This window comes from Sturnira hondurensis, unplaced genomic scaffold (assembly GCF_014824575.4).
Source record: "Sturnira hondurensis isolate 20B ecotype Veracruz unplaced genomic scaffold, ASM1482457v3 Scaffold0000880, whole genome shotgun sequence".
In the NCBI taxonomy this organism is placed as follows: domain Eukaryota; kingdom Metazoa; phylum Chordata; class Mammalia; order Chiroptera; family Phyllostomidae; genus Sturnira; species Sturnira hondurensis.
Window position 1 is genome coordinate 2,342,604 of NW_028073511.1, and position 27,790 is coordinate 2,370,393.

Genomic DNA, 27,790 nt, shown 5'->3' on the forward strand with positions numbered 1-27,790 from the left:
AGTGGCGGCGGCAGCGGCGGCTGGAGCCTCTGATTGGGTTTCGAAGTCCGGTACTGGAGCCAATCAGCGCGGGCAGCGAACCGGGGGAGCGAGGCACGGTGAGTGTGAGGAGCCAATATCCAGCGGCCCAGAGCCGGCCCCAGCGCCCCGATTGGCGGGTCTCGCTGACCACTCAGGAGAGGCCCAGATGCCCGTCGAGCCCGGGGAGTCGAGCTGAGCCTAGCCGAGTGGGGTAGCAGGCAACCCCGGCCGAGAACCTGCGAGCTCCGCGGGGCACTCCCGGCCAAGGCCTGTAGGGGGCTGCCCCGCGCGGGAATGGCGCCCCCAGGGGCAGGCACCTTGGGGTCCAGATTCCTACAGGGTGCCAGTGCCAGTTGGGGATGTGCCCCGGTTCCCCCGACCCTTCGGCCAAGGTTCTCAGGCTTCATGCTCGGGAATGATTGGTGTGCCTGCCTACCACGAATACCTCTACACTCGGACACACACGCGCCTCCCTCGGTAGTTTCCTCCTGGTCGTTCCAGCCTCGTATTTATGCCCAACAGTCTGCCTTTGCACTCTCCGTGGTCCGACCCTCGGGACGGGAAACCTCCCCACCGGCGGGGACGGGGGGCGCAGCGTCCCCCAGCCCTCCGTGAGCCGTGTCGGTCTGTCCGCAGTCCTCCTGGGTCTGCAGGGAGGCCTGGAAAAGATGTGTTCCTCGGCCACAGGGCCCCAGGTGCAGTGAGGAGTTGGGGATGGCCCGTCCCCGCCTCGGCGCTCTGCTGGGACGTCCACGCCGTCTCCCCGGAGAGAGAACTGGGAGTGAGCCAGTGTGCCCATTCCCCCTTGCTCCGCCGGGCCCCTCCTTACATCAGACTCAGCCCGGGTTCCCGGGCCGGCGCCGTTACCACCCACTTTTGGCTCGTCATTTCCTCTCCTCCCCGCCCAGCTTGCCAGGCAGAACCGCACACCTCGGTCTTGGAGTCTAAGCAAGCGGTCTCCCCTTTCTTGCCCGGGCGCTAAGACCAGTCCACTGGTACCTGGAATCTACAAGTTTTTGGCGATCCTTTACCTGGAGGCTGCACGACTTGCTTTTTCATGTTGTTAGTTCTATGCATTGCTCATCTTGTGAATTCTCCCTCCCTTGAGAATGTACAATTCGTTTTTCTCTCACCTTTCTGTGTTAACTTTGAACGTGTCAAGTTTGATTCATTGGCTCATTTATTTCTCAACTATTTCTTGGTTTATATTTTTCTAGGACACTTTCTAATTCCATATTAACTTTTTTATTGTGGGGTTTTTCTTAAGGTGATAAGAAATCTGTTGACAACCATCAGTCTATATGATGGGGAGGAAGTGGATAGATGTAAATAAGAACCTTCCCTGCCTGGGGGAGATTGACAGGTGAACAACTAATCAATACCTAATGGTTAGTGCTATAATAGGGCCAAATTCAGTTTTGTGAAGTATGGTACTGATGTGTGAGTTACCAACAGCCCGGGTGGGGCTTAATAGAGCCATGCTTGAGATTGACCTCAGGATGATAGGATTTCCTTTTAACAGGAAAGAGCATTGCTTAGAGAGAACTTGGACAGAGGCACCAGATTGTGCTGTGTCCCTGACGGGGAAGATAAAAGAAAGGCAGTGGGCAGTAGGGGTAAGAGTTTAGGCTGGACAGGACAGCCCAGTTGATAAAAGCATTTGTACATCTTAAAGAATATTTCATAAGATTGGAAAAACAAGTTTCTGACTGGTGGGGTTTTGTCCCATAATAGTGGCTTTTCGTGGTGGGAGAAAGGGAGATATCCCTAGGACTTGAAAATTTTTTACTTAGCAAGCTCCTTGGAGTATGCCCTTGCCTTTCTTCCCTCTCAGATGTGCATCTTTACTTTTTTTCTCTCCTAAATTCTAAGGGTTCCCGGGAGACTTGAAACACGCAGCCTCTCATCCCACACTTACCCCCTGAATCTGTCTCCAAAGCCCCCTTTTATCTGACTTTGCAGTGAGCTAACAGCAGCCCAGCGTGGCTTGCTTTTTTCCTATAATATTTCTAGGTAACCAAAGCAGAGCATAACCCAGGCTCTCTCCTGTTGCTTCTTCTACCCCAAGCCTGCCGTTTGCCTTCACTGCCCCAAGATTGAACAAACATACTCTCAAAATAAAAAATAATAACAAAAAATAAAGTTTTTACTTATGTGTGAAGCACCAAGTGCAGTCCCTAGCATATAGAGTAGGTCTCTAGTGTATATGGTGCCTGTGTTTCTAATCATATTTACTAAGGTCATACAACTGGTAGGTTTCAGTAAACTCTTAATCCAGTGTTCTTTAATTTGTATTATCCACATTTATAGACGGGGCAAACATTTTGCTCTAAAAGACAGTTATAGTCTGGCTACTTTTTTGCCAAATACCTAGAGCTCCTGCCTGTCTGCAGAAGAACTTTGCTTTGAATTTTGAGACAGGAGTCAAGCCTCTTACCTTTTACTTGACATATGGGGTCTTTTAGTCTGCTGCTCATATGCTGAAATGTTTGTGCCTTATTTTTTGATCTTTATTGATTTTTAAAGAAAGAAACCATCAATTTGTTGTCCCACTTATTTATGTGTTCATTGGTTGATTCTCGTATGTACCCTGACTGGGGGTCAAACCCACCACACTGATGTATGGGAATGACATGCTGACCAACTGAGCTACCCAGCTGGGGCCTGTGTCCTTGTTTCTATGCTGATTCTTCATTGGGAGTACTCCACCCCTTCACTCATCACATATAAATCTTTCTTGCCACTTTTTCCTACAGTCTCCTTGAATTATCTATCCCTAGCTGGAAAAAGAATCTGTTCTCCAGATTTCCTTATTACTTTGTTTTTCATAAGTTCCATAACAGATTTTTACTCCTTTACTAACCTCAAAGACTCTGAAGTTAGGATCTTTGGCAGAGTTTTTATTTCTAAAACCTTTAGGTCAATGTCTGGGACATGGTACATCATTAGTGGAAAAAAGAAGCAAATTAGGAAATCAAATCCAGAAACCCCTTGAACACTGAGGAAGCTGGAGAGCTCTACAGTCTTTTATCAAAGACCAGGACCCATTTGTTCAGTTGTAGAGTCAACTTAGTGGGCTAATGATGGTGATTTTTTTGTAATGAATTGGAAAATGTTAAAGTATATATCTTATAAAAGATAAGTTTCATGAAACTTTTATTTCAGTTACTTTTTTAATGTAACGTGTATAGTGACTTATAATAAAATGTGTTCTTTCTTAATATGAATTGTGGTCAGAAAAGTTCAAAGGCCTATTCTAGGCTTTACCTGGTAGTGATTATCAAATGTAGTGATTGTAAGGGCTTGTCACATACTTATAGTTGACTTTTTGGAAGTTTTAGCTCTAAAATGTATGTGAATCCATGTACAATCCTAGTCCTTAGCTACATTTCAGGACCTATGCCTTGAAGTGGAAAGAAGTGAATTTTTCTGTTAGCCAGAATAAACACACACTGTGAGGGGGGAAAAGTTCAAAACTTTTGAGTTAGAAGCAAGAACTAGACAGACTAAATCTGGATGACTTAATTTGTCAGAATCTTGGGCAGAGAAGCACTTAAGGAAAGACAGTGTCAGGTTGGATTCCAGTTGTGCTAACTAAAGCTCACTGTAGTCGGAACGTAGGGCTTCACTGAGGCCAGTTGTGTTACAGCACTCACCATTAGCAATATCGCATTCCAGACGAAATCACTTTCATATTAACGTGAGAGAGAACTGCTACTAGATTTGAAGCTGCCTTCTTTTTTTTTACCCTGCAAAGTATAGTGGGTTTAAATGTTTTTCATTTGGAGCATTTGTGTTACGGTATGGTATAAATTTGTTAAAATCTGAATGACCTATATATTAGTAATTCCTATGTTATTTAAGATACAAATTTCTGGAAATTAATGGTCAAGGAAAGAATCTCATACAGTAAGGGGGTTTGGGGTGGAGGAGGTATTGAAATATAGAAGACATTCCTTCATGATCCTGTTTCCAAATCATTGAGGATTATTGAAATATAATTTAGATACAAAGGGTAATTTTAAGTTTACATTTTGATGAACTATGACAAATATATACACCTATGGAATCACCACCACAGTGAAGATCCAAAACATTTCCATCACTCCAGAAAGATGCAGGGTCTCTGTCCCAGTCAACCTCCCAATTTCCCTCCCCTCACCACCCCCCCTCCCCCAACCCCCCTCCAGTCCCCGGGAACAGTGATCTGCTTTCTGTCTCCAGATTACTGTTGCCTTTCAGAGTTTTATATAAATGAAATCACATGTACTCTTTTGTATTGTGACCCTTAGTTCTTGAAAGGTATGTATATATGAATCATGTGTACCGCAATTAGAGACAAGATAGAATTTAGGGGAGACTTTTTACTTCCCTGGCAGTCACTTAGTCTGGTTGAAAACCTGATTATACTGTTCCTGCTGTCTCCTAGAGCTGATTCAGTCAACCAATTCAGAAGAGGCTGACATAAAGATCAGTGTCACTTTGTCAGTGTGTAATGAGAAAGTAATTATCTAATTTACTTGTGTTCTTGATCTTGTATGCTGCTTATTGGCTGGCCTATATATGTAAATCCAAATGAAAACTAGACATTTGTTTGGTATTTCCATTAGAGCAAATGGTAGTGAATAGAGGACCATATGACCAGATGCACAATGCTGTGATGACGTAGTCATCCTGTCACTCATTTATGACTTATACATCTATACTGTTTTACTTGTAAATGATAAGCTTAATTAATTTTTGTTCAATTTTTTCTTCCAACATTTTAGTTTTAAAATTTTCAAACCTTACAGTAAAGTTAAAATAATTTTACAATAAACATCAGTGTACCCCACCACCCAAAGTCTACCATTAACATGGTACAATAACATACTTTCCTTTTCAGAGATTTGTTCATTCTTACACCCATTCATTCATCAATCTATCTTATTTTTAAATGTATTTTCAAGTACATTTTTGACGTCAGTACACTTCCTCCTAAATATTTGGATGTGCACTTGAATATATTTTGCCTTCTTTCACACAATATTGAGACACCTGATGAGTGATTAACCTCATTCACCATGTGTGTATTTGTGGAGAGGGGTGCCATGCTTTGCTGCTGTAATGTGCAACTTAGTTAGCTCACATACTTTTATCATTCAAATTTTAGAGTTTATAAAGTTTTAGAGAAAAATTGAGGAAAAATATTTATCTACATATTTATAAATATGTACATTGTAGATATTTTATATTTAAATATCTACAATATTTAAATATAAAAATATTTATCAACCAATATTTTGGTTATATACCTGTGCCTCCCCCATATTTCCAAGGGGATTACCCTTACAGTTTTTAATCAAGTCATTATTCAAGGTTCTCAAATGTCACTTCAATTTACCTAATTGTGTATTTATTTCAAAAAGGAGTATTCAGTTGTTAAAGTATATAAGAATTTGGACATTGTAAATTTGGACATTGACTAGCTATTTGATATCAATTTAATAAGTCATTAATATTATCAGTGATATTATAGAGACACAATATCATTATGGTGGAATGATAAAGACAAAAGAGTCTTTACTCTTTAGAAATAGATGCTAAACTATTTGTGAACTTGGCAGGGATAATATGGTGCCTGGGATTTGCTTCAAAGAAATCCAGGGGTGGGTGGAAAGTGGTTGAGATCCGTGAGACACACAGTTGCTTATGGGTTGAGAATGGTTGAAGATGGATGATGGCTCTGGGGGTTCATTATAATGATCATTACTTTTGTATATATTTGAAAATTGCTATAATAAAAAGTTAAAATCATATAGTAAAGAGTGGCATTATTATTAAGCATTCAAATTCAAGACTGGGGAAAACTAGTTCTTTCTAGAGAAAATTGTAGCCATTTAAAATGTTCCCTATCTAATCTGTAAATAATCATTATTGCCATTAATATATGGCAATTCCTTTTTATTTCTAGCTCTGGATTAAAATGAAGACCCTAAATTTATGCTAGGGTTTTCTTAGCTCCACTTAGTGGAGATTTTGGTAAACAAAATAAACATTTGGCTTCAGATTGAGCAATTTACTTACTAAATAATAAACTCTAGAGTTTTAAATTGCTTACTATAGTAGGGAGCTAGAGTAACATGTCGCAGGCAACAAATATGTGTTATAAATTAAACTTTTCTCTACAGACATGTGCAGGCTTAAAAATGTGTTACGTGAGCCTTGCAACAAAGTGACATTACAGCATAATATTCCTAAGGTACAAGTGTTGCTCTTTTAGTATTGAAAGGTTAGGTTGCCGATGAAGTGACTAAAAACATTTTTAAAACATGGGAAATAGCAAAGTACAATGATAAATTATCAAGGTTAATCATCTGGCAAGGCCTGTATTGACAAATCCCACTCTTGTTATTTTCTCAACATTTCGAATAGGAGTGCATCTCACAGTCTTCTATACTCTCCAGAGTGAAACTCACTGTGTACCGAATTTCTACTTGGAGGGACCATGGAGCAGTATACAACGAACAGCAATAGTTCAACAGAGCAGATTGTTGTACAGGCTGGACAGATTCAGCAGCAGGTATGAAAGTAAGATTGCTGTAAACATCACAGCAGTGGAGCTGGTAACAGCACTACTCAGTTGGGATATTATTTGAGAGGTACCAGATCTTACAAATAATGGGTATGATGACTTGTACTGAAGTGCTTTTTGAAGATTGAATTTGTGATTTCTCTCCTGTTTTCTGGAAAGAAAAAAACTTGTGTCCAGTTCATGACTACTGAGAATTTGATCTTCATGGGAGCCTGGTTCAATAGTAAATTGCCCCTTTGATCCTTTTAAAAGTCAAAACACCTAGTCTGTTTTCAGATGGAAATTTGGAGTTTGGGGGTTTTTCTGGATTCAATTTGGTGGTTTTTCTTCTTGATCAAGCTAGTGTGTGAGGCTTTGGCCACAGTGTACAAACCAAGATAGTCAGCGTCTAAGAAATTCGCTGCTCTTTGATTTGGTGCCCCACAGTACTTAACTCTGAAAAGTCCTAGTTTACCATGAGGATGGTATTTAGATAGCCACTCTTCTGGGTAAGCGCATAGTAGAAAGGAATTCCCTGGTGCTGGTTTACTACTAATTAAATGGGCTGCTTTCTTAATTTATACAGAGCTGACATTTTCTGATGTTTTTATCTGATTTTAGGGAAACTTGTTTTTCTCCGTAGAATAAAAGAAACTATTAGGCATCAATTTAATCTTAGGCTAAGATTGGGAATATTTTGTTTCTAAAATGGAGTTTAGATAATACAGAAAAGTAGTTAGCAGGTAGGTCACAGGAAGTTTTGATGGTGGGTTGTCTTGTCTAATGATCCAGGGAAGGAGGAGCTACTCTTGATAAAGAGATTAATTAAACTCCTTTGCTCCACTTCCTTTTGTACACCTGCTGTGGCTCTGGCAGCTTCCCTCGACTACTCTCTTTGCAATGGGGATTCCACAGAGGGCTCTCCGTTCACACCCATGCCCTGGTGGGTGAGTTTTTTTCCTGTTAGAACTTACCATTACAGGACGTAAAAATTAGCTTGAAAATTGCTTCTGAGGTAGTCCAGCTAAGTATAAGTAATTTTAGTTTGGGGATATGGAAGCAGTGACCTCATGAAAATGATTTTGGTTCACAGTGATTGCTTTGTTCTTTCTTTCTGATGATTGCATTTGAGCCCCAGAAATTCTTTATTGTAGCTTCAAAGCTGTTAAAATCTTTGTTCTTGTGAACTCATTTGAGGAAATAAAAAGAGCATTAAAATAACTTTGTAGGCAAAAGAACCAAATCCCTGTTTCCAGAGGGAGAGTCTGCATTAAAAATTTTGTGTTAATGATGACAACTGTTTTTGAGTTGTGGAAGTATGTTTCGAATTCCACTCTAGGGACAGATATCTTTATCTAATATCTTTAATCCTGCTACCTTCTACAAAACAGCTTCAGGTAGGGAGTCTGTACAATTTGAAAGTCCTGTGTAGAGTGGAGCTGTTGAAAGAAACTCCCTCTACTGTACGAGGTAAGGCGATCTCCTGTCTTGAACTATCGATTTCCTTCCTGACACATTTCAAGCTCTTCCTGTTCCTGTTCTCAGCAGCAGGGTGGTGTCACTGCTGTCCAGTTGCAGACTGAGGCCCAGGTGGCATCCGCCTCAGGCCAGCAAGTCCAGACCCTCCAGGTAGTGGTGCCCTCTCTGATTCTCTGTAAGCACTGCATGAACTTTTCCTTTCCTCATGTCTGGTGCTGTTTGTGGTAGGATCTTAGGGAGGAGTGGCAAAGTCAGCTGCATGTCTTTGATGCTAACTTGTCTTTGAGGCTTATAACATGCCAGTTTTCTAACGTTTCATGCCAAGTCATGTAGTGATTCTAGTATGAATTTTCTGGAAGCAGCATTTGGCTAGTGTGTTTCTTTGGGAATGCCTTGGAAAGAATTGTTACAAGTGACGTTAGAATTTATTTAGAGCTCAAACTGTATCAAATTGCCTGGTGAAATTTCATGAATTATAATAGTACGGAAGAAAATATGCATATTAGCTAAGCTATATTGTGCTTCATTGCACAAAAGGACAAGTCAGCTACAAAATAATCATTGTACTTGGCAAGTTTTATCTAATGACTAAATCCTGTTAATCTACTAACCTCTGCCTTTCAGTGTCTCCTGGGGAGAAGATGACCTGTCTTTATTAGATCTGCAAAGATTATACTGTCCCTCCAGGTTGGACACAAGTGGGGTCTGCTTTCCATAGTAGGTCTTAGGTGTTAGAGCCACTATTAAGAATTCTTACTTAAACAAGGCAGTCCCCTAACATGTTGTCCAAGTTAAATATCTTAAATTGCACTGGTGTTTGACCAGCTCCTACATAAAATTAAGGTAGAAGCATTAGTCTCTTTTGTGTCTCCAGGTTACTTTTACTGAAATTACCATATTTTTGAGAAACTATCAAGACTTGAATGCTTTATATTTTTTTCTCCATTTAGTGGAAATCTTTCCAAGTTGGATGTAGAATGTAAAACCAGCATCTCACTTGATTACTAGTACTATTAAACATTCTATAGTTAACTACCCCTTATTATCATTGTTTTACTTTACCTTTTGGGCCCAACCCCCCATCTGCCACCCATGCTGTGTACTGATGACATACAGCCAATTCTGAACATAAAATTAGCTGAAAGAACCTGAACTTGTAAGTTTTCCCTACCTATATTTGTATCTCAGAGTTCAGCAGCTTGTAATTCATGTTTTTCACGCTTGCTTCACCTTATTGATATGTAAAATATTGTCATTAACCACTTGTGGAATGGGAATGTAACATGCTCTTAACTGTATGGCTTTTGTTTGATGCATGTGTCTTTGTAATCATTTATATGTTGTAAATACAGTGGGCTCCTTGGAGTCCCAAATGGTTTATTATGTGCACTTACAGATGTCAACAAGGGGAGAAGTTGTAAAGAATAGCCAGAAAATTATTAATAGTTGTGCCCCAAAACTTGCATTCCCTACCTGTGTAGATTTTATTTGAAAGAAATGGAAATACTTTATGGAAATAATGGAATCCATTCCTTAAGGGTCTTATTATTTTGGAGAATTTTAAGTAATTCCTTCAGTTATTCATGCTATAAATATTCTGGAAAAAAATCTTTCCTAATAGAGCACATGCAGACATTGGTGTAGCAAAAGGGATTTGATTTGGGGTGGAGAGGTAAGGGGAAAAGAAAGCATGAGAATCAGATTGTAAAATCCTTAATACTGAAATGGAATTCCTCGAAGAATGGCTTAACAAAACCTAGGAGTTTGAATATTTCCAGAGATTCTGGTACACTTGGGAGGAGCTCCTTAATATCTATATTGCCCTATAACTGATTGATCTTGTGATTAACTTTATTTGAACATTCTTTCACTAGCATTAAGAATGAGTATTTAAGTCTTATAAATATTTTTGTAATATTGCAAGTAATTTCTCAAAACAAAGATAGAATATGAAAATGAAAGTTTTTGACTTCTAGCTATTCTGTTGAACATTCCATTTCACTTTTAAAATGGGCGGAGGTTGGCTTCTAGAAAGCATTCTGTTAGTTATTGGGTATTTTTATATTCGGACTCAAGGTGTTACAGAGCACTTACAATGTCCTGGCTTCTAGAGTATTCTGTTTATGGGAACTTGAAAGTTGGGGATTTTTTTTGGGTATATTGGAATGCTCTGTGTAATTTGCATATTTGTCATTGCTTCTGTTAAAGTTAAAATAACTGCAGGCATTGCAGGGTCCAGTGTAAAGAATTCCACCAGAAAATATTTCTCAACAGTTTTTACTAGTGGGCTCCTTAAACAACCACCAGACTAGAATTCCCAGAGTAAGGTGAAGAGGGCAAAGGATGTACATTTCACTTATTCTTGAGAAACTGGGAAGAAAGGGTCTTCTACATAAGATTCTAGAGCAGCTTGCTACCCTGCCTCCTGGAGTCATTGCAGGGTACAGTTTGATTTATTCCCTGCAGGTTATTTAGAATTTGTACTTAACCATCATCACCCCCATCACCTACCTGTCTCACTGCCTCCTCTTCAGCACTTACTAAAGACCATTGCTGGATATTAGTCTAAAAAGACAAATAGTCTTGACATTTTGATTAAATGCTTCTTGTGGATTTAGCCTGTATTTGTTGACAAATACCTTATATGTGTTGAGACTTACAAAGACTAGATGTACTCCATTATACCTGACTTTAAAGCATTCAACTTGGCCTTTAGTCAAAGATACCGTAAATGCTTTAAGAACAATGAATTTGAGGACAAGGACTTGAGACATTATTTTAGGACCTCTCCTACCTTTTTCCCCTACTTGTCTAGCAAGGCAGCAAAATAGTTCCAGTGATTGTCTTTTAGTGAAACCCATTTTGTGTCTTAAGTTATTTCATTGTTCTTATTTTATTTTATTCTAGGTCCAGGGGCAGCCATTAATGGTGCAGGTCAGTGGAGGCCAGTTAATCACATCAACTGGCCAACCCATCATGGTCCAGGCTGTCCCTAGTGGACAAGGTCAAACCATCATGCAAGTACCTGTATCTGGGACACAGGGTTTGCAGCAGGTGAGTGGTATGAAAAAGTGTTCAGGCAGAACGTTACAGTAGAGGTTTTTAAATAATAATTTATTGACTTCCAGCCAAGATGGAGGCGTAGGTGGACACACTGTGCCTCCTTTCAACCAGAATTTAAGGACAACAAAGAATTAGAAGCAAAAACACAACCAGAACAGACAGAAAATTGAACTGTACCAAAGTTCAACAATAACGAACAATTCATCCAGACTGGTAAGAGAGGTGGAGTGCCAGGTTTATCTGTGCACAAATGTGTGTCCAAGGTTGGCTGACCTTGGACACACATTTGCGCACAGATAAACCTGGCAAAAAAACTGGCAGTGAGACAGACTGTGCAACCCAGGGCCCCAGCGACAGGAAATAAAGCCTAAAAGCACTGATTGAAAAGGTGCCAGCTTATGGGAAGCAGCAGAGGGGACTGAAATCCAAGAGAGCGCAGAAGGAGTGCCATTGACCCCACCCTCACATACAGCGTCACAACGCAGCAACCAGGTTGTCCTGCCCTGGTGAACACCTAAGGCTCTGCCCCTCATGTAACAGGCACAAACAGACCAAAACATTATGGCTCAAGCAGAAGAACAGCTCAAAGCCCCAGAGCCAATACTTCTAAGCAACAAAGAGATAGCCAACCTGTCAGGTGCACAGTTCAAAACACTGCTGATCAGGATGCTCACAGAACTGGTTGATTTTAGTCACAAATTAGATGAAAAAATGAAGGCTACACTAAGTGAAATGAAGCAAAACTCTTCATTTCAGGGGACCAATAGTGATGGAAACAAAACTGGGACTCAAATCAATGGAGTGGACCAGAAGGAAGAAAGAAACAACCAAACAGAAAAGAATGAAGAAATAAGAATTTTTTAAAAATGACGAGAGGCTTAGGAACTTCCAGGACATCTTTAAATGTTCCAACATCCAAATTTTTATAGGGGTACCAGAACGGGAAGAGGAACAACAAGTGGAAAACTTACTTGAACAAATAATTAGGGAGAACTTCCTCAATCTGGCAAAGGAAATAGACTTCTAGGAAGTCCAGAAAGCTCAGAGTCCCGAAGAAGGTAGACCAGAGGAGGAACACACCAAGGAACACCATAATTACATTAGCCAAGATTAAAATGAAGGAGAGAATTCTAGAAGCAGCATAAAATAAGGGAACAATCACCTACAAAGGAGTTCTTATCAGACTGTCAGCTGATTTCTCAAAAGAGACCTTACAGGCAAGAAGGAGCTGGAAATATTCCAAGTCATGAAATCCAAAAACTTACATCCAATTGCTCTATCCAGCGAAGCTTTTATTTAGAGTGGAAGGGCAGATAAAGTGCTTCTCAGATAAGGTCAAATTCAAGGAGTTCATCATCACCAAGCCCTTATATGAAATGTTAAAGGGACTTATCTAAGAATAAAAGAAGATGAAAAATTTGAACAGTGAAAGGACAGCAAATTTTATTAACACCTAAAACAAAAGCAAACTAAGAGGACAGCTAGATCAGGAGCGGAGCCACAGAAATGGAGAATACATGAATGGTTAGCAATGGGAGTGGGAGGAGGAGAAGGTACAGAGAATAAGTAGCATAGACGGTAGGTAGAACATAAATGGGGTGGGGCAAGAATAGTACAGGAAATGTAGAAGCTAAAGAACTTGTGACACATGGACATGAACTAAAGGGGGGAGGGGGATGAAGGGGGGTAAATGGGACAACTGTAATGGCATAATCATTAAAATATATTTTAAAAGTTTAAAATATTTTTATTTTTTGTCCTCATTTTGTTTGACAAGGTAAGCTTTTTTTTAAAAAAAAAAAGATTTTTATTTATTTATTTTTAAAGAGGGGGAAGGGAGGGAGAAAGAGAGGGAGAGAAATATCAATGTGTGGTTGCCTCTCGCACATCCCCTACTGGGGACCCAGCCTGCAACCCAGGCATGTGCCCTGACTGGGAATTGAACCAGTGACCCTTTGGTTCGCAGTCCACTCTCAATCCAATGAGCTACACCAGCCAGAGCTATAATAATATTACTAACTAATGTTACCCCAATGCATTTCATAAAAATTATAACTAAGCAAAAGAAAAAAAATTAAATAAATACAGATTCAGAGAATAAGTAGCATAGACGGTGGGGAGAAAAGGGGAGGGCAAGAGTAGTGTAGGAAATGTAGAAGCTATAGAACTTATGACACATGGACATGATCTAAAGTGGGAGAAGGTGGGTGGTACGGGGTGTGCAGGGTGGAGGGGAATGAGGGAGGGGAAATGGGATGACTGTAATGGCATAATCAATAAAATATATTTTAAAAGAATAATTTATTACTAACTGTTTGACAGTTGGTACTGTTGCATTTAATTGCTTCCTGCCTTCTATGTGCATTTAGTCAATATTTCACATGTATAAGTACCCCTGATAAAGAAGGAATAGACTGAAACTGTACATCTTTGGTAAGGACTACATTAGGCATAATTTTGAATCAATGTAAAGAGTAAAAACATGGGAATCTAGTTTAATGAAAAAAATTCATTGGGTGACCTATGTTGGCATTTCTAGTCAGGGAGGAAGGGAATTTACAGTCTGTTTTGGAGTTTTTGTTTTTGCTCAGAAATGTTACTATTTTCTTTCCATGTAATTAATAATTGAGTTATCCAGCAAGTAGTGAAAATAATATTTCAGTTCATATCCATCACACACACCTAATACTATATTTGGAGCAAAATTTATAACCTTAAATACTTAATTTTTAAAAAAATGAATGGTATCTCTCAGAAAATTAGGAAAAGAAAATGAACAAAAAGTAGGTTAACAAATCAAACATTTAAGTTTTCCATATTCTCGTAGTTTTTATGCATACTTTTTTTCAACCTTCATTTTCTGTGACAACTTCAAACAGATATGCAAATAGACGGGTAATACAATTAACTTGCAAAGTACTAACCAAGACTCCAGTAATGTTCACACATGGAAATTGGATAAAATGTCCTTTGAAAATTTTTAATTTATAAATTCCTGCCCCACTCTTTTTTCTTGGAGTTTGTTTTTATGCACACTTTTTGAGCCTGGTTGTACCATTCATGTGGTTGTGTTTTTTTGTTGTTGTTGTTTTTAATTTACTGTATTTCCACCTAATATTTTTAAGTTTATTTATTTTTTAGATTTTATTTATATATATTTTTAGAGGGGGGGAGAGGGAGAGAAGCATTAGTGTGGTATAGATACATGGATCCGTTGCCTATTGGCACACCCCCAACTGGGGACCCAGCCCTCAACCCAGGCATGTGCCCTGACTGGGAATCAAACTGGCAACCCTTTGGTTCACAGGCCAGCACTAAGTCCACTGAGCCTCACCAGCTAGGGCTAATTTTCTTATTTTAAATTCCTTCATAACGGTCAATTTGAAGAATCAGAATTTGCAACTTAAAAAGTATATTTAAGATTTTTTTCATTTATGTATTTATTTTTGCTTTTATAGGCAAGGTTACTACAAATTTATTTGAGCATGATAGTTTTATTTTGCAGTTGAATTAATTCTTAGGGGAGTTTCTTTGGAGTGGAGGCATTGCTTGGGTAAGGGGTAGGAGAATTAAAGCTGTTGGCGTATTTTTGCCACAATAGAGTTGTGATTAGGATTAGAAATAGTTTCCACATTTTTCCATGAATGCGTGTACGAGGCTTTAAATATATTTTCAGTATGTGTGCTTTACTCTCTTTTATACTGCTATTTAATTTCTGTTATTCCTCTCATTGTCTTCTCTTTGGCCCTCCCTTGTCATTCCTGCCTTTTCACTCTTGAATGGAGACAGTGTGATACAGTGCTTGCGACAGTGTGCTTGGGGTACAGTGACCTGACCTTTCATTCCCAGGTCTGCCATTAGACAAGCTTTTGGATCTTGGCCAAGTCATTTGATTGTCAGTTTTCTCATCTGAAAATGCAGTTTATATCAAGTGATTTCAAGGGTTTATTTCAGCTCTAAATTCTATGATTTTATGGGATTTGATTAATTAATATGTTTGTATTTATTTATTTGACTCCAAGAGTCTGTGACAGGGTGATTTATTATATTCTCCTTCCTCTGAGCAGGACTGTAACTAATCAAACCATCTTGGTAAAATTGTTTTTTGTGATATATATAAGGCTCTAGGTAAGATTCCATAGCCTTTCTTAGAATAGTTAAGATACCAATTTTCTTTATAAGAGATTGTGTCTCATTATTGTTTTTGAATAACCATTTATTTTAGGAGAATACTTTTTAAGCTTTTTTATACTACTTTCTCTATTTTAGAATTCCATTGAGACCCCATGCCCACTTAGAAAAAGGTGTAGATGTCCAGATACATGGAAAATTTTGCATACAATTTTAGGTGAAGATCCCAGGCTTGATATAAACAATGGAACTGGAATAGAGAGTCAAGAAATAGATTGAAGAATATTGAAAAATAATATAAAATAATAATGAAGTAGTGGGTTTAGAATGATATACATGTAACACGATGGACTTAGAGGGTATTATGCAAGTGAAATAAGTCAGAAAGACAAGTAGGATTTCAGTTATATGTGGAATCTAAAAAAACAAAAAGATAAGCACAGAGAACAAACTGATGGTTATTAAAAGAAGGCAGCAGGGGAAGGACAAAAAACATGAAGAGGGTTGAGAATTACAAACTAAGTTATAAAATAAGTCATGAGTATGTAATGTATGGCCTAGGAAATACAGTCAATATCACAATAACATTATGGTGACAGACAATTACTAGGTTGACTTGTGGTGATTACTTCATACAGTATATACTCCTGTCAAATCATTGTGTTGTACACCTGAAACTAATATAATGTATATGAACTGTCTTTTTTTCTTTAAAAAAAGAATGGTACAGAAAAAGAAAATCTCTACCTCAGAGTAGACACAAAACTACTTGTTAGATTGCCCTGCTTGGGTGGCTGTGTTGGAGCATCGTCCCATACACCAGAAGGTTGCAGGTTCGATCCCTGGTCAGGGCATATGTGTGAGGCAGCCAATCAATGTTTCTTTCTCTGTTTCTCTCTGTCCCTCCTTCCTTCCCTCCCCCACCTCTACAATCAATAAACATATCTTTAGGTGAGAATTAAAAATAATAATAATAACTTGTTAGTAAATTAAATACCTAAATGTAAGAAAAGCCTACTGGGAAACTTCTAGATTCTCATTACAGAAGAATTTTTCTTTATGCTATGGGGTAGAGAAAGGATTTCTTAAAGACCTTTTTCTGAAAAACTGACAACTATAGTAGTCCCCCTTATTCATGGGGGACATGTTCCAGGATCCCTAGAGGATGCCACACCACAGATATTACTAAACCCAAATGTTACCAGGAATGGATGAATGTATTATAGTACGATTATCTAACATGATACTTTTCATCAAGTGAAATGAATGAACTAGTTCTATTTAAACCAGCTATATCTTGAAAACAATGTTGACTAAAAAATAATAAATTATATTTAAAAAATAAAATAAGAAACAATATGGTGCCATTTATATAAAATTTATAAAATATGCTCTATAAGGAATGTCACCAGTTTTATTAGTGATTTATTGTTTTTCAACATTTTATAATAAAAAACTTAGACAAAAATGAGAATGGTATGATTAATCACCATACCTATCTTCAACAGTTATCAATACATAATCAGTCTTTCTGGTTTCGCATTTACCTACTTTCTCAAGAATTATTTTGACTATATGAAATATTTCATCTGTAAGAAATACTTCAAAACGTATTTTTAAATAAACCTGGTTAAAAAAAACGTGATCGTGCCAGCGTTGTCTTTTAAAAACTAACATCAATTCTTTAATATCATCCAGACAGTAGTCAAAATTCCCCCTATTGTTTTATGAGTGGAAAACATGCTAATCTCTCACAAATAAGAGCAGAACAAGACTTCTGCCTTTTCCCCCTCGTCAGAGCACTTTCCACTCTGGAGGAATTTGGGTAACTAACACTCCGGGGCCAAAAGAGGCCAGTGTCAGCAGAGTACTAATCTTTCTTTGGGTTGGCTTCCACAGATACAGTTGGTTCCTCCTGGACAGATCCAGATCCAGGGTGGGCAGGCTGTGCAGGTACAGGGCCAGCAGGGCCAAACTCAGCAGATCATCATCCAGCAGCCCCAGACCGCTGTCACGGCAGGCCAGACTCAGGTAATTCCACTAGTTCTGTGATCACGGGAGCATAGCTGATTTGTAAGGCTCAGACAGCTCAGCCTACTATTTCACATGCAGTAGAAATGGGGGGAAACTATCAAAAATATGTTTCAAGAAAAAGACATGGTCTTTTTTGCATGTGATGTCTTAGAATCTGGTAAATTGTGTCATGATTTATTTGCTACAGACACAACAACAGATTGCTGTCCAGGGGCAGCAGGTAGCACAGACTGCTGAAGGGCAGACCATCGTCTATCAGCCAGTTAATGCGGACGGCACCATTCTCCAGCAAGGTGAGTGTGCCCATTCATTTCAGTCTGCTTTAGAGGGAGGGGCATCTTTTTCATCCCTTGAGCAGTGATGCTTCAGAAATTTCATGGTGACCTCTATGTGACACATTCTTGAACAAGAAGGTAAAACTTCAAGTTTACATTGATTGTTGGTTCCTTGTCTCCACTGATTGTTGGTTCCTTGTAACCACTACATGACCAACATCGATTCCATTTATAGGAGTTCCTACAGTGGTTGTTAAAAGACTAGTCCTAAGGATTATGTAAGCTTTTGATCTTTTCTAGGAAGAAATATTTTTAAATAGGAAGATTGGAAATAGGAGTTTCTTTGTTGATAGAGGGAAACATGGATCAGAAGTCACCTTGGCATTTGACATACTGTTGCTGCTTAGGTGTATTTTTTCAGGGCCACTTCATTCATAATTTATTCCAAAAAATACTTGACATGTGCCTACTATGTATGTAGAACCTTGCTAAGAAAGAAGAGCTTTCATCTCAACAGTCTGTAGTCTAATAAAGGAGGCAACATATAAACAAATACAGTGTGTGTTCTAGGACTAGATGATGCATAAAGAAGGGAGAGATGAAATACGGCTTGAGAGGAGAATGTACTTCAGACAGAGGAGGAGACAGCTCAAACTGAACAGAAGAGTTTTTGGAAGCATTTGTCATAGTTAAATCTAAAAAGGACGTCTCAGATTCCATGACTACAGGTTTGACTTGTGATCAAAACTTAGCAGTACCCAGGATCGAGTGAGTGCAGTGAAAGTGCACTCTCATGGCTCCGGAGAGGGCCTGAACTAGACTGAGCACTGGCAGGAGCTCAAGAGAACGATGGTGGATACCTCTTCAGGTGCTGCTGTTGATAGTTTGGGGACTTGGAATGCTTGATTTAATTTAAGTTTTAGACCTGCAACTGACTGGTTCATTGTCAGTTAGGAGGAACAGTCTATAAGTTTGTAAAATCTCCATCCTGAAGCAGATTGTACCTATGTACAAAAATAGTGAGCATAGCTATAGTAAGACCAACCCATGAAAGGGGGAGGCCTCCAAACTGCCTCACCACCCACTGAAAACTTATTGAAATGCCCAGAAAGTATCCATTTTAAGGATAGATTTATTTAGAGCTAGAACCCAAATAGTTAATAGAATTTCAGAGATTGTGATTATATGGATTTTATATAGTAGACCAGGCAGAGTGAGTGCGTGCTTTTTCCCCCTCACCTTGTGCTGTTTATTATGTTTTTCCGGGGTGAATGAGTGTGTGCCAGATAGAAGAGGGACTAACTATGTTCCCTTCTTTCTGTGTGCCTGTTTTTTTGCTTTATTTTCTTAAAGTTACAGTCCCTGTTTCAGGCATGATCACCATCCCAGCAGCCAGTTTGGCAGGAGCACAGATTGTTCAGACAGGAGCCAACACCAATACAACCAGCAGTGGACAAGGGACTGTCACTGTGACACTACCAGTGGCAGGCAATGTGGTCAATTCAGGAGGGATGGTCATGGTAAGAATATTGATTCTTCAGCTCACTGTTCTCATCTCTAATTTACGTTTCTGTATATCTCTTTGTCTTTGAGAAACTCTTGAACTGGCATTTTGATGTCTGCTATAAAATTTGTTTATAATGTCAACCTCTTGGAACTGAAATTGATCCTTAAGGTACTTTCGGACATCCACTTTTACAATAAACATTACAGCCAACCATAATTTATTCTGAGGACCTTCTGCATTCCAAGCATTATTCTCAGTGTTAGAGATACAGTAGTGGTTAAACAGATGTAAATGTCTGCTTTTATGTGATCTTATTCAGAATTCAAATAATGAAGGGACAATTAGACTACTGATCTTTGGCAATTGGAAAATACATTGTTCCTAGGATGAAACAAGAAATAAACTAAAAATTAGAAAGATTGTATCAGAAAAAGCAAAAAATGTGTGACATAAATATATTGGGAAGATAGGGGAGGAGGGTTGGGTGGTGTGTGTGAAAGATAAATCCTCATCTATCAAAATAGGATGTCAGTACATGGTACCAAAAATGAGTAAGTTAAGAATTGAGTAGTAGAAGCTTACCCAGAGGTAGAGGAAACTACTGGAAGAAACAATGCAGACACTCAAAGTCATTATAGTTGGGGAGGGAGTGAGACAAAAGAGACTTGTTTCTTCATACATACAGTACAGTATTTTGTTTTGTTTGCTTTGAAAAATTAGAATCATTAGTAACTTAATTCAATTAGCTGTATAATTATAAACTTTGGGTAGCATGTAATAAACTTGTACCTATTTTTCTTCATACTGTTTTATTGTCTTATTATTGTTCTGGACATTAGGCGGCAGCAGATATTCCTAGAAAATGGGAGTCATGTATGGACAAGAATTTGGACCAGGTTATATCATTTCTTAGCTCCTGGGCCCCCTGCAACAATTATGTGTAATGTTTGTTTAAATGCATTTAGTATAATTCTTCTGCAGGAAATGTGTTGAACTGAATGCCATGTAAAAGCTACTCTTGGTAGCATTCAGAAGAAAATAGATTAATAGGGATTAAGAAACTGTTTCCTATGTCCATACTTCATGTAACTACTTAATAAACTGGTGTTCTCTTCACACAGATGGTGCCTGGCGCTGGCTCTGTGCCTGCTATCCAAAGGATCCCTCTACCTGGAGCGGAGATGCTTGAAGAAGAGCCTCTCTATGTGAATGCCAAACAGTACCATCGCATACTTAAGAGGAGGCAAGCTCGGGCCAAACTGGAGGCAGAAGGGAAAATTCCAAAGGAAAGAAGGGTACGGGTACCATTGGGAAGCCTGTAGGAAAAGAATACCAGGGTTCTGCTTTGGGAATTAATTACCTTTTATATGGTTTGTTTCCTTGAGTACCTTCTAAAACAATTAAAGGTGGAAAGCTAGTTAGTATTTGCTATTACTATATGCAGCAAATATAAAAACAAAATAACACTGGCTTAAACAAATTTTTTTTCTTACATAAAAGAAGTCCAGAAATAAATTTTCTTGGGCTAGTAGCACATTTCCACAGTCCTCAATACCCATTTTCCTATTCTGTTCTTTTCTATCTAATATTCTTAGTGAGTTCGTTGTAGTCCCGGATAGCTGCTTATGCTCTAGCCTAGGAGCAAGTGGAATAGAAACGGCAGCTCTCTTTCAAGAAAACTTTCAGGAAGTTTTATGTATCTCATTAGCAAATATTTAATTACATGGGCACACTTACCTGTCAATAGTGGTAGGAACTACAGTGTTTTTACTGAGTAACCATTTGCCCAACTAAAATTTGGTCTGTTAAAGTGAAGAAGAAGATATGTGTATTGGGAGGAAGGTAGTGATTTCCATGAAAACATTGAGGAGTCTATTATTATTATTATTATTATTACTATTCATGTAACATTCACAGTTTTATGGTAGTTATATATAGTTAGCAGCTATCTCATTTTTTTCCCCAAAGCTTTCTTCATACTTCAAAGTCATAATTACCCCTGGTGGCTTTGATCACTGCTTTTCTAAACTATTAAATTTGGAATCTGTATTAGATAACTATGCTGCTAGTAGTTAAATGGTTTTATTTCTCTTGGTTTAGAAATACCTGCATGAGTCCCGGCACCGTCATGCAATGGCACGGAAGCGTGGTGAAGGTGGGCGATTTTTCTCTCCAAAGGAAAAAGATAGTCCTCATATGCAGGTAAGGGACTTACACCTTTCATTCTTATTACTTTGTATTTTCTCGGGTGCAAGCCTTGGCCTTGTCCTCTGCTATTTTGACACTAAGGACTAATCATATTCTTTAAATTGAATGCAACATTGTGTACCTTCAACTTAAAGTACTAAAAGTCTTTACCCAGTGGCCTTTCTCCCCATCTTTGCCAGTTATTAACATTAATTTTCTTTTTTTTAAATATATTTTATTGATTATACCATTACAGTTGTTCTATTCCCCCCCTTCATTCCCCTCCACCCGCACACTCCCTCCCCCACTATTCTCCCCCCCCTTAGTTTATAACTACATGTCTCAATTTCTTTAGATTCTATATTCCCCCCACTATTCTCGCCCTCCCCCCTATCTATTTTCTACCTACCCTCTATGCTATTTTCTGTGCCTTCTCCCCTCTTCTCCTCCTCCCACTCCCCTGTTTCTAACCCTCCATGTGATCTCCATTTCTGTGGTTCTGTTCCTGTTCTAGTTTTTGCTTAGTTTGTTTTTGTTTTAGGTGTGGTTGTTAATAACTGTGAGTTTGCTGTCCTTTCACTGTTCCTATTTTTCATCATCTTTTTCTTATATAAGTCCCTTTAGCATTTCATATAATAAGGGCTTGGTGATGATGAACTCCTTGAACTTGACCTTATCTGAGAAGCTCTTTATCTGTCCTTCCATTCTAAATGAAAGTTTTGCTGGATAAAGCAATCTTGGCTGTAGGTCTTTGGATTTCATGACTTGGAATACTTCTTTCCAGCCCCTTCTTGCCTGTAAGGTCTCTTTTGAGAAATCCGCTGACAGTCTGATGGGTACTCCTTTGTAGGTGACTGTCCCCTTATCCCTTGATGCTTCTAGGATTCTCTCCTTCATTTTGGTCTTGGCTAATGTAATTATGATGTGCCTTGGTGTGTTCCTTCTTGGGTCCAACTTCTTTGGCACTCTCTGAGCTTCCTGGATTTCCTGGAAGTCTATTTCCTTTGCCAGACTGGGGAAGTTCTCCTTTATTATTTGTTCAAATATGTTTTCCACTCATGGCTGTTTCTTTCCCCCTTCTGGTACCCCTATAATTCGGATGTTGGAACGTTTAGAGATGTCCTGGAGGTTCCTGAGCCTCTCCTCATTGTTTTGAATCCTCATTTCTTCATTTCTTTCTGGTCAGATGTTTCGTTCTTCCTTCTGGTCCATTCCATTGATTTGAGTCCCAGTTTCCTTTCCATCGCTGTTGGTTTCCTGGACATCTCCCTTCATTTCAATTAGTTTAGCCTTCATATGTTCCTCTAATTTGTGACTGTACTCTACCAATTCTGTGAGCATCCTGATAAATAGTGTCTTAAATTGGGCTTCTGAGAGGCTGGCAATCTGTTGGTCGCTTAGAGTTATTGGCTCTGGGACTTTGAGTTCTTCTTGCGCCATCTTTTGGGCTGTTCGTACCTGTTAAGTAGCAGGATCGGAGCCCTAGGTTTTCACCAGAGCAGGGCAACTCAGTCTCTGGGTTGTGACGCTGTATGTGGGGGTGGGGTCAAAGAGGGACAATGGCTTCCCTCTGCCGCCTGCTGCTGCGACCCCCACCGTCACCGCAGCCACCACCGTCACTAGGCCCACGCCTCTCGTTCCACTGCACGCGAGTGCGCCACCGCTGTCAGCCCTCCACCACTGGGTTCCCCCCCTGGGGCCCACGTGGTCCGTCTCACTGTGCGCGAATGTGCGACCCTGGTCAGTCTGCCCTGCACCCCGACCGGCTCAGCCTTCCTACAAAACAGATTTGGCACTTTGCAACTTCTGCCTTTTCCCAAAATTAAAATCACCTTTGAAAGGGAAAAGATTTCAGACCATTGATGAGATTCAGGAAACTACAACACAGCAGCTGATGGCCATTCCAACAGAGGATTTTGCAGAGTGTTTTGAATAGTGGAAGAGACACGGAGAGAACTATGTGAGGTCCGAAAGTGCCTGCTTTGAAGGGGACTGAGACATCATTGTCCTGTGTACAGTGTTTCTTGTATCTTATATCTTCTTCAATAAGCATTTGTTTTTCGTATTACATGGCTAGATGCTTTCTGGACAGACCTCATAATTCCAGAACTTATTCTGTAACTGCTGTATTATATTGGTCCTTAATCTAATTCCACTGATTTTATTTTATTGGCATTTCTGAGTCAATATATCCAAAATAAACCTCTTGATTTTTTAATTTTTATTTATTTATTTATTTATTAAACATATTTTATTGATTATACCATTACAGTTGTTCTATTCCTCCCTTTATTCCCCTCTACCCTATACATCCCCTCCCCAACCCTTCCCCCCTTTAGTTTATAACCACGTGTCTCAAGTTCTTTAGATTCTATATTTCCCCTACTATTCTTGCCCTCCTCCCTATTTTTTACCTACCATCTATGCTACTTATTTTCTGTATCTTCTCCCCCCTTCTCCTTCTCCCACTCCCCTGTTGCTAACCCTCCATGTGATCTCCATTTCTATGGTTCCGCTCCTGATCTAGCTGTCCTCTTGGTTTGCTTTTGTTTTAGGTGTGGTTGTTAATAACTGTGAGTTTGCTGTCCTTTCACTGTTCATATTTTTATCTTCTTTTTCTTAGATAAGTCCCTTTAGCATTTCATATAATAAGGGCTTAGTGATGATGAACTCCTTGATTTGATTTTATCTGAGAAGCACTTTATCTGCCCTTCCATTCTAAATGAAAGCTTTGCTGGATAGAGCAATCTTGGATGGAGGTCTTTGGATTTCATGACTTGAAATACTTCTTTCCAGCTCCTCCTTGCCTGTAAGGTCTCTTTTGAGAAATCCGCTGACAGTCTGATGGGAACTCCTTTGTAGGTGACTGTCCCCTTTTCTCTTGCTGCTTCTAGGATTCTCTCCTTCATTTTAATCTTGGCTAATGTAATTATGATGTGCCTTGGTGTGTTCCTTCTTGGGTCCAACTTTTTTGGCACTCTCTGAGCTTCCTGGATTTCCTGGAAGTCTATCTCCTTTGCCAGACAGGGGAAGTTCTCCTTTATTATTTGTTCAAATAAATTTTCCACTCATGGCTGTTTCTTTTTCCCTTCTGGTACCCCTGTAATTCAGATGTTGGAACGTTTAAACATGTCCTGGAGGTTCCTAATCCTCTCCTCATTTTTTTGAATTCTTGTAACTTTACTTTTTCTTGTTTAGTCATTTCTTTCTTTCTTCTGGTCCACCCCCCTTGATTTGAGTCCCAGTTTCCTTTCCATCACTATTGGTTTCCTGTGCATTTCCCTTCATTTCAATTAGTTTAGCCTTCATATGTTCTTCTAATTTGTGACTATAATCAACCAGTTCTGTGAGCATCCTGATCACCAGTGTCTTGAATTGTGCATCTGAGAGTTTCGCTATTTCCTGGTCGCTTAGAGTTATGGGCTCTGGGGCTTAGAGTTCTTGAGCCATATTTTGGGCTGTTCGTGCCTGTTAAGTAGCAGGATCGGAGCCCTAGGTGTTCACCAGGGCCGGGCGACCCAGTCGCTGGGTTGTGATGCTGTATGTGGGGGTGGGGCCAAAGGAAGGCAATGGCAGCACCCTTTGCTTCCTCCCGCCGCCACCAAGGGCCATGCGATTTGTCCCACTGCTCGCGAATGTGCGACCGTGTTCAGCGGCTGCTGGGTTCGTTGCTGGGGGCTGTGCGGTCCATCTCACTTCTCACTCCCGCCGTCCCAAGTCCTCACTGGGTCCACCAGTGCTACCCCGATGCCTGGGCGCCTGAGGTCGGAGGATCCTTTCTGCCTGACCCTGCTCCACTGCTGGCTCCGCCCCTCTTACCCATCCAGTAGAACGGTTCGTTGTTGTTGGACTTCCATATAGTTCAATTTTCTGTTCTTTGGCTGCGTCTTTGTTCTCCAAACCTTTGTTGTATTCAAACTTGGTTGTGGGAGAAGGCAGTGTTTCTACCTACACCTCCATCTTGGTGGAAGTCCAAAACTCTTGTTTTTTTTTTTTAATGCCCCAACCACTCATCTCAACAAGTGACATGTTCATCTACCCAGTCAGTGTAATAATAATTGAAGTGTTTTATTTGTATAATTGTGTAGTGGTTGTCTCCTTCACTAGGCTATCAGCTGTGTAAAGAGTAGAGGATTCTTGTTTACTTTTAGTTTAATGCCCCATCCAAAACGAACACTCAGTAAATGTTGGTTGAACTAATGGATTCCTCGCATTTACTGACACTTCATTCTGTATGACTGTCACATCCTACCTGTACTACTGTCATACTGGTCTTTATAAGAGAATGCTTTTAATTGATGTCAGGCCCCTGCTCAAGGATGCGTGCCAGTTTCTCATTTCTTACTGCATCAGATCTCAAACTATTTCTGTGTGACATCTAAGCTATTGCTCTTCATCATGCCTCTCAATAGTCACAGTGGGATTTCTCAGTGTACCCACACATGAACACTAATTCCTTCTGTGCTGTTAATCACTACCTGTAATAATTCCTACTCTCCTTTCTCATTACTTTTTCCTGCAGGATATAGATGTAGAGATGCCAGCTATGGGCATTGTGCCAGGATTTCTCCTAATTCCATGAACTAACAATATGACCTCAGTCAAGTTACTTAGCCTCTTTTAGCCTTAATTCACCTTAAAGTAGATACTGTTGTTATTTCACAGGAATATTGTGGGAATTTCATGCAGTAAGTCACATTAGGCACCTACTTAGCCTAGTGCATGGTGAGAGCTCAGTAAATGCTGTTTTTTTTTTATCTACTCCTTGGATCATGCCAATTCAGGCTTTAGAGCTTTGGTGTGGAAGAACTGAAGATGAGTTATTGTGGAGAGTTGCAAAAAGATTCCACAGACAAATCTTGTCTTAACACTGCAAGTTTTAAGTAAGAGAGAGCAGGCAGAGTTTAGTGGCAAGAATATTAAGTGGGTACCAAGAGATTTAGGAGTTGGTTCTTGCTGGGTTCCTGACATTTTGACTCTAGTCCTAGTAAATCAGTTTTCCCATCTGGGCATCAGGTTTGTCTATGACCTTTAGGCTACACTATAACCTTTTAACAAAGTGAATGTATTAAAGTAAATAAATTCCAATGTCACTTAACCTCTGCTAAGTGCTCAGCATTTAAATATAATGATCAGAAATGACACAAAAATGCAGCATGATAATAGCTTCTCTTGGTCTTTTGCTTAGCCACGTCTAAGGAACCTTAAACATTATGGTACAACACAACACAAGTGTGCTATCCACTCTGGAGTGTTTAGTAATGGAGTGCCAGGCCACATTTTTAATCCTTTTAAGAATAAGGTTGCTATGGCTGGAATGGCCCAGTGGATTAAGTGCTGGCCTGTGAACCAAAGGGTCGCTGGTTTGATTCCCACTTGGGACATATATATTCCTGGGTTGCAGACCAGGTCCCCAACAAGGGGCATGTGAGAAGCTACTACACATTGATGTTTATGTCACTCTCTTTCTCCTTCCCTTCATCTCTCTCTCTAAAAGTAAATTTTAAAAAAATTTTTTTAAGAATAAGGTTTATTGTCCCTTTGGTTCCTAAAGGAGCTGCATTTTAATCCATGTATTCAGGCTTGTGCATAGGCCTTTGGTTTACTTGGCAAAACTGTATCTATGTGCTTGGTGTTAAAGTGGTGGGGGCCTCAAGTTTCTGTTGCTTTTGTAAAGAACTTTCCTCATTGTTATGCTTTGTCTCTAGGATCCAAACCAAGCAGATGAAGAAGCCATGACACAGATCATCCGAGTGTCCTAACCCCATGTGGTGGGCCTGATCGAGGTCATGTTCTTCGCCGTTGCGCCAGGAAATTGATCAGTTCTTCCAATGGGACACTGATGATCACATTCTGCCCTTTTTATGGGACAGAAACCCACTTAGTTTTTAATAAGTGGCTCAGTATTATAATTGCAGCAATGTCTGGCAAATTGAAGTGGCAAGCCTTTCTCACCCCTTCAGTCAGGACCTGTTTGAGACTGTTGATGACATTGGCATTTCACGGATTAGGATGATGCAAGGGACTCGTGCCAGCCCAGCAGTACCACACACAGCACTTAAGTTGGTGAAGCCAGCCAACTATCTCAGCAGAGGAGAATAACCTTCTCAAGCTAAACTGAATTCAGGGAAGCTGGAGCCCACTCCTTCCCATGGAATCTAAACACCATCCATCCCTCTGGTGAGGGATCTCAGGCTAAGTAAATGGACACTTTGTATTCAGAGATGACTTCCAGGTGAGGAAGTTCCATCTCATAATATAGAAATAATAAATTCTCTGAGATACATTCATCTAATCTGTGGTAATAACAACAATCTCTGTCTACCCAGATGATAGGTTGGTGTTTTTGGACTCCAGCCAAGAAAAAGCTAATTCTGGGGATAGAATGATAAAAGAATCAAGCACTAAAAATAGTGATTGCTGAATCTTTTTTAGCTTTGACCAATTGTCTTGTCCATCTGTTGACAGGTCATCTGGACCATAGTTCCTACTATAGCTACTTTTAAGACAATTTAGAAGGTGTTGGAACTCAAAACTTCC

The 27,790-nt window shown here is 39.6% G+C and overlaps 1 protein-coding gene across 8 annotated transcripts; it reads left to right on the forward strand.

Annotated features, from left to right (window-relative positions):
- Positions 1–9: 9 nt before the first annotated feature.
- On the forward strand, positions 10–27,540 carry NFYA (nuclear transcription factor Y subunit alpha). 8 transcript variants are annotated; one of them, XM_037052166.1, is made up of 10 exons: positions 10–98; positions 6,436–6,583; positions 8,120–8,206; positions 10,961–11,107; positions 17,147–17,278; positions 17,469–17,574; positions 18,910–19,076; positions 20,185–20,358; positions 21,164–21,265; positions 26,959–27,540. In XM_037052166.1, exons 2-10 carry the CDS (start codon positions 6,509–6,511, stop codon positions 27,010–27,012), a joined length of 1,044 nt encoding a protein of 347 aa, XP_036908061.1. In that variant the 5' UTR covers positions 10–98; positions 6,436–6,508; the 3' UTR covers positions 27,013–27,540. The 8 variants fall into 8 exon arrangements, with proteins under 8 accessions (XP_036908061.1, XP_036908093.1, XP_036908087.1 ...); XM_037052198.1 differs by having other exon boundaries at positions 18,928–19,076; XM_037052192.1 differs by having other exon boundaries at positions 8,120–8,203.
- The last annotated feature ends 250 nt before the right edge of the window (positions 27,541–27,790 follow it).